Source organism: Fundulus heteroclitus, chromosome 8 (genome assembly GCF_011125445.2).
Source record: "Fundulus heteroclitus isolate FHET01 chromosome 8, MU-UCD_Fhet_4.1, whole genome shotgun sequence".
Taxonomy (NCBI): domain Eukaryota; kingdom Metazoa; phylum Chordata; class Actinopteri; order Cyprinodontiformes; family Fundulidae; genus Fundulus; species Fundulus heteroclitus.
In genome coordinates, this window is record NC_046368.1 from 7,577,710 (window position 1) to 7,589,747 (window position 12,038).

The following is a 12,038-nucleotide window of genomic DNA, read 5'->3' on the forward strand; positions in this document are numbered from 1 at the left end:
CACTTCTAACCGGTCCATAAGGTAAGAACCAGTGGGGGTGAGTAGCACTGACCTTACAGTTGAAGAAAAAGTCAATAAAAATAATTAAATGTCCCTAATTTTCAAAGAGATACCTTTATATGATCCGTGACGTATTTTTGAACATGTTACAGATAAAATAGTGTGTAAAAGTAGCAGGTAGTTTGAAAGAGATTGAATAATTAAAACCTGCAAAACCTTTTTTACGAAAGCAGTGGGCACCCAAAGCACCTCTCATTAATTTTTAAAGTCATGTTCAAAGTCTACAATGAACTGAAGCTAACCAGATACATAAACACTTGAAGTTTGCAGCAAAAAGAAACTGCCAAGGAAGGATAACGCACATTGGCGCTACGTGAGCACGTCACAATGATTAGCATGTGTGACAACCAATAGATAAGAACTCCCAGAACTCGAAGCCGAAAAAGATTGTCCACTATACCTTTACTATGGTATGATAGATGTGAGAATAAATAAGTATTCAAGAATAAATATTTACATACCGTATTTATGGATCATAAGGCGCACCCCATTATTAGACGCATTAAATATTCTTCCCAAGTGTGTACTATCACCCCTCCACGTCCTCAGCTCTCTATCCGTCTATCAGGAGGACAGAGTAGCTGGACTACACTGCCCTGTTTCTAACATAAGGCCAAAATAAACGTAACTTTTATATTGAATTAACTTACTAGGTTTATTGTTGCTAGCACGTACTCCAGGCTGCCTTACATGAATGCCCTTCTAGTTTGGACATTACAGTCAGGCAGTCTGGTAGACAGCTCAGGGGTCCTATCAGGTAGTGACACAGTGTACCATAATACTCCTAATATCCATTGAAAGGAGCGGCTTTGTTGCTAACCAAAGTCGTACTTACACATTTTAACAGATTTTTGTACCACATTGAATCAGTCAGTAAGCACAAAAAGTACGGTAATCATATAGAAGGCGCACCATCAATGTTTGAGAAAATTTAAGGATTCTAAGTGCGTCTTATAGTCCGAAAGATACAGCATGTATTTATTAACTTGCTCGTGTAGCTATACATCTGCATACTAGCTTTTTTAAAACACATATTTATTTTCTTAATACTGATATGTATATATATCCATCCATTTGCTAACATGCTTATCCCTATTGGGATTACGAGGGGTGCGGGTGCCTATCTTCAGCTGTCAATGGGCGAGAGGCGGGGTTCACCCTGGACAGGTCGCCAGTCTAAATATATAGTCAGTCTATAATGTATATATACGGTATTTATATATATATATATATATATATATATATATATATATGTATATATATATATATATATATATATATATATATATATATATATATATATATATATATATATATATATATATATATATATTGGATGTTGTCCAAAATGCTTTAAAATAATGTGGCTCTATTTCCTTACCTTTAAATAAAACACATCCAGCGTCCAAGAAGCTAAAGGCCAGTTCTGCTCCCCCTCCACTTTTCTGTTCATCAGATTAAATATGTTGTCAGTTGTGTAGCTGTGAGTTTTTACGCCACAGAAATCTGTTGATTCTTCTCAGTTTCCAACTTCTGTGCTTGGATGATCAAACAGGTTTAATGTTGACCTTTAGAAAAATGGTCGCCGCTCTCTAGTCGGTCCACTTCAAGTAAAGTGGGTGGAGGCACCACTGCCGAGCATCCTGACTGACCTCTTCATCACACTTCTTCTGTTTTTCTCCCCCCCTTTCAGCCAATTGTTGACCTCAGCCCAATAAAACGCTCGGCGTCCTCACTGACGCCACAGCGCCCCCTACAGGAGGTCGGGTTGAGGGATTACGACCTGGAACGGGTCGATCAGACCCGGTTCCCTGCAGGACCAGATCAGGTCCAGGGGCAGGACAGAACCCACCACCATCACCACCATCATCGCTGCCATCGACGCAGGGACAAAGACAAGAAGCAGAAGTCTCTGGATAAATCGTCGTCAGTGCAGCCGTCCAGCACAGTCGGTGAGCCGCTCGCTCAGATTCTGAGTTCTGAAAACTGAGTATAGAAAAACATTTATATACTTAAAGCTTTACCTCAATAATAACAATACAACAACCTCCACACGTTTTGGCGCTTCTGTTAAAGAAAAAGCCTTCCAAATGTATTTTGTAGAAAATAAACCTTTGACTGAGCCTTTACTAACTGGGGTTGTAAAATCCACAGTGAGAACTAATTCATTTTGACATAAGAAATGCCACTTTTGTTGTCAATATTTAGTAAGACCTCTTTTACTGATAATTCATCACTTCTATACCATTTTACAAGATTGGAGCATGCAGGGTGAGGGATATGTACCCATGTTAACCATCATTCTCTTTATTCATTCATTTATTTATTTTATTTTTTTCCCTTTTTTCCCTTTTTTTCCTTTTTTTCCCCCATCGTTCTCTTTTGAAAAAAACATTCACACTTAACAATGAATGTAAAAATAATCTTAACTGCAGCATTTTTAACTCCTGCTTGAATTTTTGAGTTATTCAGTGTTACTGGGACCAAACAAATCTAAGACTCTATGTTTGTCTGATGTTAAAATATAGTGCGATACAAAGGCCTGTTTTCCTTAGCTGCTCCTCAAAATGGGAAAGAAGAGAGAACATGCTAATTAAGTGTCACAAAGCTGCTGCAACGCAATCAATCAGACACAACTATTTGATAATTTTTATGTCCCACCATCACAAAAGTAAATATCTGGAGATCTCTCCCCCTGCTTGCTGCGAAATATCATGAGAGAAAACTGAGTATACAAGTAATAACTTTGCCAGCGAACATTACATTCTTAGAATGGGGATTTTTTTTACACCACTGAATATATTTTATTTGAATTAAATGATGGATTTTTCCACAGTGTGAGATTATGCTGCTACCATAAAAGATCAATCTATTTTTAGCCTTTTTGGCATATTTCACAGGGTGCCTATGAGTTTCCAAAAAAACAACGTTTTCCTCAAAAAAACGCTGCTGTGCGTTCATTTCTGTTTATATTTGCAGATCTTGGTTTCCATCACGGTTCATCTGCTAAAGTAATAAAAGCCTGAGATCTTGTTGCAGGTCGCTGTGAGGTTGTATAGCTAAGATAAAAGGCCAGAGCAGACAGGTGTGAGCCACAAAATTTATGACTAGTATGTCCCAGTGAGACCCAAGAACATCAGCTTTGTTGAAAAAGAAAAGAAGATTTTTTGTCCTTAAAGCTTATCTGCCCCAACAAGATTATAATGAAACGGGCTTCTATGTTGCTGTCATTACAGTTTATTCCAAAAATTGGAAATATTCCAACTCTGAACCCACTACAGAGCTTCGCCTTGTACCACCTCACCCCAGAGGGAACTGGCTCGCATCCACAAATAGTTCTAAGATTTAAATTTTTAACAAAAGTATCAGGGGATTGTGAAAAACCTAAATTAAAAACAGTTAAAAGCAGTCTGTAAATCATTAAACGTGTGCATTTTATTATTTTATTAATTGTCAATTAAATGTTAATTATGTTAAAGTTTTTTTCCATCTGATTAATTCATAACTTCCGCTTAGACCTTCTTTCAGTGTTGTAGTGTGGTTGCCATCCAGCAGAGGGCGCTGCCGGTGATTCTAAAGCGGAGCCAGACCGTCATGGCGGACGTAACAGGAAGCAGTCCGAACTGAGTCCGTTGTGGGGTTATTTGTGCACTGTTTAATCACGACAAGGATGCAAAAATGCTCTTTATGCGGTTCTGTTTTTAAACATAAACACTCAACAAGGTCCTAAATTTGTCAGCTAAGTAGTTTCCATTCAGCCGGGCTGAATGGCGGAGCAGAATCAGCTTCTCAACCAAAATTCACTGATGTGCTCATAAGGCAAGGGTGTTATGATAGAAAAGCAGAGGGCATTACGCAAAATAAAAATAAATAAATAAAATTATTATTATTATTAATTTTATTGTTATTATTATTTAACATGATAGAAAAAGATATGATGCCAAAACCACACTTAATGGAAAGGGATTTCGTGGGGATTCTTAATGTTTGATATATTTTATTCTATTCAATTTATCTGTTTTTATTCAGCGTCCTAATAGGTTCCTGTTTTGTTGTATTTTGTAAAATATTACCAAGTATAATAATGTATGATAAAACCACAGTTTTTGATTATTAATTCTGTATTTATTACAGGTGGTACAACATACTGTTAAAACATAATGTTGTACCTCTTTTAAAATTCAGCATCATGTTAAAAAAAATATGCCTTCATGATATGCAAAGACCGTCTTGAGACAAGAGAAAACTCAGGTTGTTTTAATAATTAAAATCTGTCAAAGTGGGTGGAGCTGTGTAGAGCCTGGCCAATTGGAGTCTGTGATAAAGGGACAATAGCTGATTGAATCCATGTGTTTAATTACTGCCTATCAGTTTATTTCTCTTGGTAACTATTTTTGGAAGAATTAGTGAAATAGAATCAGTCTGAATGCAAGATCTTAAAAAATTACACGCACTCAAGCATTTGTGTCCAGTTTTCTGGAGTTTCCTGGAGTCCAGAAGGCTTAAAAATGACTTTTTTAAAATCCTTTCCAGACTGATCATCTGAACTTCTTTGGATCTGGGTTTGGTGTATTGCTTTTGGCGATCTTTAAGCCTGCTCCAGGTTGTCAGACAGGTTCTGTTTGACCGAAACAATGTTGTGGTTAACAGTTTATTCGTGAATTCACAATGGCCTGTCAATTTGTAAAGCTTTTTTTGTTCTGTTTGTTCAGTAAATGAAATATTCAGCTTCTTTTACTGATGTTAAATTCATCTGATATTATGACCTGAAACAGAAAAGAAAAGCCAAGAACAGAAGAAAATCTGCTGGGTACACCTAGCAGCAACCTTTACTAGCTTTACTGGATTTTGATTATTTTCTATCAAAGGGTCATGGTGATGCGAGTAACTGTGGTATCGTCCTGTAGGCTCGTTTGAGGACCCGTCAGCTGATGGTCTGTCCAGAGAGCGAGCGAGGGAGCGGGAGCGCAGTCGCCCGCATGAGAGGAGGCACCACTCTTCTGCCGGGGAGAAGCAGCGGTACTACTCCTGCGAGCGTTACGGCAGCAGGGAGCAGTGTCAGGCCAGGTCGGCCGGACCGAGCCGGTCCACATCACCAGGAGAAAGCCAGGACTTTGGTCCCATCAGACAGGTGAGATGATAAAAGCTAGGCTCCTTCTCACTCTGGATCTATCATCTTAAACTAGCACGTTCACTCTCATTCGGGTTGATCAGATATACAAAGTCTAAAGTGCAACAGGGTGGAAAATGTAATTTATTTAATATCATTTAGGTTTGGGCCTCCGAAATAAGATACTTCCCCTTTAACGTTGGATTTTAATGTTAGTCAACCTAGTTTCAACCTGGCTGATTGGTTTACTCCAAGCCAGTATAAACAAATCATTGTACAATATCATCTACATATAACATACTACACAATACATTAGTAAAAACAACAATAACTCGTAAAAGAATGGGATGAAGACAAACTTATTTACTCCCACCCAATTTCCTATTCCATAAGAAATGATGTGGTTGATGACATTTACAGCTTTGCAACCACATTTTTGGAGTATAAACAGGGGATGTAGTGAACATGCATAGTTATTGTCCCAAATTTCTATACAGTAAATTAAGTAGAGCAAAACTCATGACCAAAATAATAAGCAAAGCGCATTATAATCTACAAAGTATTTAACCTTTTTAATAATTTAAACACTTTTAGAAAATCTACTTTGTTGGTGTGTGATGTGTGGTTTCCAGCTTAGCTTGTTGTCAGTGGTTATATCCAAGAATTTAACTTCTGACATAGTATCTATGGTACATTACTTTTATTAGTTTTATTGAAATGTAGAGATTTACTAATTTACTAGCTTGTGTGTGTTGTTTTTGGTACGTTCCAATCATAGAAATAGATAATTACAGAGGTACCTTGACTTTTAAATGTCTCATCTTACAAGTTTTTTGAGACACGAGCCATCACTCAGCCGATTATATTTTATTTATTTATTTTTTGCTGTAAACTGAGAGCTAAAATTCAGCTTCTGAACCAGCTTCAGACATCCCGCCACTAGTGGGCGCCATGGGTAACAGAACAGTTACAGACACAGCAGTACGCTGAGGTTTTGCGAGGAATAGGACGACGCAGGGGAGAGTTAAAGGAAACTTTTGGAATGTGGGAGAAAATTTCAGACTTTATTCAAAACAAACCCCAAGAAAAAAAGTTGCATCTGAGTGAGCAATGTTGCTATTTAATGACAGTTGCCTCACTTCAGAGGCATTCTGAAAGGGAAGATGAGACAGATTATACTGGACAGGTTCTAATTCAAATCCCCTGCAGATGAAAGTGTGACGAAAATGGCGAAAGTCTGCGAAAAACTTCAGTAATTCAGTTCAGCCCATCTCCTCCACCTCCATCAGCATCTTCACGCCATCTGATCTCATCTGTACCTAATAAAACCAGTTTATTTCAGTACACTCTGTTGTGTTTTTATGCATTGTTGTTTATAAGGACAATTTTCTTATTGAAAAAAAACAAAAAACAGATGGAAGTAAATAGGGGAGATAAATTACTGACAGAAAAACTCAAACACTCTGTTATCAGCCCTGATCAAAGTTTAGGACCCTTAACCTAAAAAATAACTAAACAGAGAAGCTCAGCAGTGAGTAATGTTGATCACTTCTAAAATGTGTGATGCAAGTATATCTACTAGGCTGCTATAGTCTGGAGCTTTATGTCCGCATTTTGTGAACCTCCTTTTGCATCCATCCCCAAATTCTTTTCATAGGGATTTAGATCAGATGAACATGCAGGATGGTCCAAAAGAGGAGCTTTATCCTCCTGATAGCATTCCTCTCTCCAGACAGGTGCTTTAGCCACAGTGTTAAAAAATATCCAGACGAAGACGTTCAGTCAGGCCTCTTCACAGCCTCATGATGGAGCCTCCTCTGTGCTGCGTAGAAGACATCTTTGGGACTAATTGCCAGATTAGCTAATTTCTCATCAGAGAATAAAACCTTCTTCCACCTTTTTGTGTCTCATCTTTGGTGCTCCTTTGAAAAGTCCAAATAGGTGAATGTGTGATGTAAGAGGAGACGGGACCTTTAAATATGTTTTTACCATCCATCCTCCCGTTGTAGTCTGTTGAAGATCAATGGCTTGGATTGGGAAGGTTTTCTCATCGCTGAAAGTAAAACATAAAGAAATCTCTTCTGTCTCTTGAAGGGAATCTGTGAAGGCGTATAAGAAGGTGTTACTCATTAATTAAAGCTTAATAGATGTCAGTGATCAAGACAAACAAAGAGCTTATCCACTTATCCGGGGTCGGGTCGTGGGGGCAGCAGCTTCAGTAGGGAGGCCCAGACGTTCCTCTCCCCGGCCACTTGGGCCAGCTCCTCTGGAGGAATCCCAAGGTGTTCCCAGGCCAGCCGGGAGACATAGTCCCTCCAGCGTGTCCTGGGTCTTCCCCTGGGCCTCCTCCCGGTGGGACGTGCCCGGAACACCTCACCAGGGAGGCGTCCAGGAGGCATCCTGACCAGATGCCCGAGCCACCTCAACTGGCTCCTCTCGACGTGGAGGAGCAGCGGCTCTACTCTGAGTCCTCCTCGGATGACTGAGCTCCTCACCCTATCTCTAAGGGAGAGCCCAGACACACTACAGTGTGTGAATGGGTGAATGACTGAACTGTAGTGTGAAGCGCTTTGGAGGTCGTCAAGACTAGTTAAAGCACTATACGAGTACAAGCCATTTACCATATACAACGGAGAAAACTCATTTCGGCCGCTTGTATCCGGGACCCAAAGCTCGTGACCATAGATAAGGGTAGGAACGTAGATCGACCGGTAAATCAAGAGCTTCGCCTTTTCTTGAGCCTGCAGCTATGCCCCACCATATCCTCCGCCCCAGCAAAGTGGAAACTGGCTGATTTGTCCCATAACCTCACCTAAAAAACTTGAAATGATTGTTTTACACCGTCCAACTTCTGCAGACATAAACATCTGATGAGCCGATGAACAGGCTGTTTTTAATAAAAGGCCACCCTGGGTGTGACCCACCATACAGGGAATTTCTTCCTCATATTCTGATCAGGAGCTTGGAGCTCTGCGCACGGCGCTGTGTGAACCTGAGACGAAATAGGTGAGGTGTTAAATCTTTAGGGGTCACATCTCCTTGTCACCACAAAGGTTTTAAATGGTTAGTCAGGAATATATCTAAAACATACGTCGGGTTACAGGTACTGGAGTTTGACACAAAATCACTAAAGCCCCGTTTACAATACCCTTTTTTAACTGTGCCGAGAACAGTCAGAGCTCGGTAACTGAGATAACTATCGAGTGTAAATGGAACGCAAACCGAACTGGACCGTGCCAGACACAACCGGACCGCGCTAAATCTAGACCGATTCAATAGGTGGGCTCGGCTCAGTTTTTCAGTGGCCCGGTTCTCTGATAACACAGAGCGCATCAGCAGACCACGTTATCTCCTTACAGTCAGCTGACATATTAGCTTCCCTACCGTGACACACAATTTCCAGTGATGATTCTGCTTAGCAGTGTGATGAACCTCATCGTCTGTCGTTGTTTCCTGTGTCTATAAACCCTGATTAGACGTTTGTTTGTCTTATCCACGTCCCAAAAGCCGACTCTGTCAAGTAAATTCACCAAAATGTTGCCTTCTTCGCCTGACTCTAAGCAAACAACAAAGTATCACAATTATAACCAAGCATAACTTCCTGAATGTTACGGGCGCCGCCATTTTGATTTGCCTGAGTTCCTCCTTCAATCCCAGAGAGCTGTAGTACCGTAGATCGTCACTAGGAGGCGAGGAACCGTGCTAGCGTGATGTGTAAACGGTCGTCAGAACCAAGCTCGGCACGGTTAACTGATCCATGGATGGGTTTAACAAGGGTAGTGTAAATGGGGCTCATGAAAACCTTAAGGTCACAGTATGGTTCTGTCTCCCAGCAGGGAAGCTCTGTGGTGAAGCTGCCGTCTGGTACCAACACACAAGGCCGCGGTCGGAGGCAGCTCCCGCAGACGCCTCTCACGCCTCGCCCCGCCGTGGCCTACAAGACACCCACCTCCTCAGCTCCTCCGCCCAGTGCCAGCGCCCCTACGGCCGGGGCCCAGGCCCGCTTCAGCCGCGGCATGTCCGAGCACGACCGCCTCCTCGCGGGTCACGAAGAGTCTAAAATCCCAGTCGCCTCCTTCGGTTCGGACTCTAACTTGAGCCGGCAGCAGTTGGACTCCTCCCACCAGGCCCTCCTGGAGGAGGGCGAGGACTACCAGGACGCCGTGAGCAGCCACGGCGGGGGACACGCCTCCAGAAGCGCCGCTTCCGCCTCAGCCTCACAGGGAACCGCGGCCGCGCCCGTCCCGGCGGCCACCGTGCAGGGACGGGCGGCGGGAGTGCCCAACGGGTACCACTTCACCCTCGGGTCTGCGTCGGGGCCCGGGAGCAGGGGAGCAGCAGGTCTCAGGGAGCGTGAGGAGGAGGACTGGTGCTAGCTGGGTGGGGGGAGCTACAGAAAGATAACTGAAACGCTAAAAAAGTAAGAAAAAAAAAGTGCTGCTGCGCACCGACGTCAGCCGGGTAGAGGCCGGTCGACGGGGGAACGTCCCTGGACTGTGCTGTTAAAGGAGTTCACAGATCATTCCAGCTTTTTAGTGTTAATTTCTAATATTACAACCTCTTTACAGGAAAAAAAACAAAACAACTTTTTCTATCCCGTTTATTGCACTGAGATAATAGCACACATGGAGACCCCTGACCGTCTGCCTTGGCTGGTAAATTCAGAAGATATAAGCCAAAATGTTCTGAGTGGAGCTGTGAACTGTGTTTCAGACCAATGGGAATGCCTCATTCCTGACGTTATCATAGCTGCTCACACTGTTTTAATTCAGATTTTATGCCTCTGTTTGTTTGTCTGTCACATGTGTGGGTTAAAGGTTTTATCCACTGAACAGCATTTCAGATTATTATTATTATTATTTTTTAGTTTGTTTGTTAAGCTGCTACTTTGTAGTTTTTGCCAAAAAAAAAAAAGGGTTAGGAAAAATGTTTTCATTCAGGTATTAAGATTGTTATACATCTGACATCTACATCATGAGTGGAAAGAGAGACTTCAACCAAGGGGGCAAAAATGTGGAATCTCTACTCTTAGAAGACGTCCGGTTAGTTTTTATTTGACTTTAAAGCAGATTTTTATCAGTTTTATTTAACAGATGAACATTCTGAGTTCTTAAAACAATAATTACATAGCTGTGATAAATGGCGCAGAGTGAGGTGTTTATATAAAAAGACTAAATTGTCAGTAAACAAAACGAATGGATTCCCCGTTGATTTCATTTTATAAAACAAATACCTGCACAAGTCTAATTCTTCAAATGGCTTCACAGTTAAAAGGGAGTGATTGCAGATCTTGGCGAGCTTTTTTCCACGAAGCAAGGACCTCAGCAAGAGAGCGTTCAGCTGAAACGACGGAGCGTCTATAAAAGCTCCACAAGGAGAGTCGAATCAACATGGAGCTCATCAAAAGACGCCAGTTGGCGGGGTCTGGAAGTTGAAAGATGGAAACGAACTGTGCAGATTGTAAAAGTGAAGCAAGATCAGAGGAGATGACCTGAAAAAGTAACCTACTAGTGTTAATGTTAAATCTGAAATTAACTGGGATTTGACCCTTTTTGTTTTTTGAAAAGCCAAGTTAAGTTTGTCTCGCTACATCCAGGCCTGATTACTCATAGACATCATAGACGTAGACGCCTCGTTGGGCGGGGTCTGCCTATGCTGCGATGCGTCAGAGCGTCCGCCATGTTGAATGTGGCAAATCTGCAGTTAGACTCAGTCACTTAAACAGTATCAGAGGGAGTTTAATCTCAGAACATACTTTATATTGGTAACATTTTTATTTTTGTAATATTACAAGTTTCTTTTTGTATCTATTTGGCTTCATTCTCCTGACTTTATACATACATAAAGAATAAAAATAATTAAAATAATCTAACCTGGCCCTATTACTCCAGGACTGAAATAGTTGACTGTGGAATATATAAAAATAGTTGAAACTGTGAATGTTCTGGAAATGTCCCCCCTTAATTCTCATAATATGACGTTTTTCTCATAATATTACCACTTTTGTCTTTTTTTTTTACTTTATCGTCCTAGGACCTTTTTTTCTCATATTAGTAACTTTGTCTTTAATACTCCCCCAAAATGTCTCACACACACACACAAAAAAAAATTATATATATATATATATATATATATATATATATATATATATATATATATATATATATATATATATATATATATATATATATATGTGTGTATATGTATGTATGTATGTATATATATATATATATATATATATATATATATATATATATATATGTGTGTATTTATATATATATGTGTGTATATGTATATATATATATATCTATCTATATATATATATATATATATATATATATATATATATATATATATATATATATATATATATATATACTAATTGTATATATAAAACGGTTGGTTACATTGCCATGCAGCACAGGAATGAGGCATCTTCTCTGATCAACATTCACTACAACAGAACTTAACTTCTTTCTGCCACATACAATATGGCGGTGAAGTTGACGTACGAACGCGCACCCAACGAGACGTCTACGTATATGATGTCTATGTGATTACTGTCTGAGCTGTAGAATCAGGAGATCACTTAAAGGAGCTATAAGTAATACGGACACCTTGTGGCTCAAATCGGCACAACAGGCTGCCAATCACAACAATCTAATATGTCGTTTTTAAAGGTGTGTAGATGTTGTGAATTGTTACTTCCTCGGGACAGGTATGTGATGAGTATTCTGTTTTATTTATGGTCGGCTTCTCTTACTGGCTTCCATGTCTGCAGGCTGCTGCTCTTTTGCCATGATAAAAAAACCAAATGCTGCGCTCTGTGTTGGGAACCCTGGGAACTCTGATATGATTGGCTCAGGAA

General features: G+C 40.4%; 1 protein-coding gene across 8 annotated transcripts in view; it reads left to right on the plus strand.

Annotated features, from left to right (window-relative positions):
- The window catches only part of cacna1bb (calcium channel, voltage-dependent, N type, alpha 1B subunit, b), a 228,843-nt gene extending 217,976 nt beyond the window's left edge, over positions 1 to 10,867 (plus strand). For 7 of the 8 annotated variants that reach the window (XM_036140038.1, XM_036140044.1, XM_036140039.1 and 4 more), the window contains 3 exons: positions 1,754 to 2,012; positions 4,968 to 5,191; positions 9,004 to 10,867. In XM_036140038.1, coding sequence (XP_035995931.1) covers positions 1,754 to 2,012; positions 4,968 to 5,191; positions 9,004 to 9,546 — 1,026 coding nt within the window. In that variant the 3' untranslated portion in view covers positions 9,547 to 10,867. The remainder of the gene's footprint in view (positions 1 to 1,753; positions 2,013 to 4,967; positions 5,192 to 9,003) is intronic. The other variant, XM_036140040.1, reaches the window with a different exon arrangement.
- The last annotated feature ends 1,171 nt before the right edge of the window (positions 10,868 to 12,038 follow it).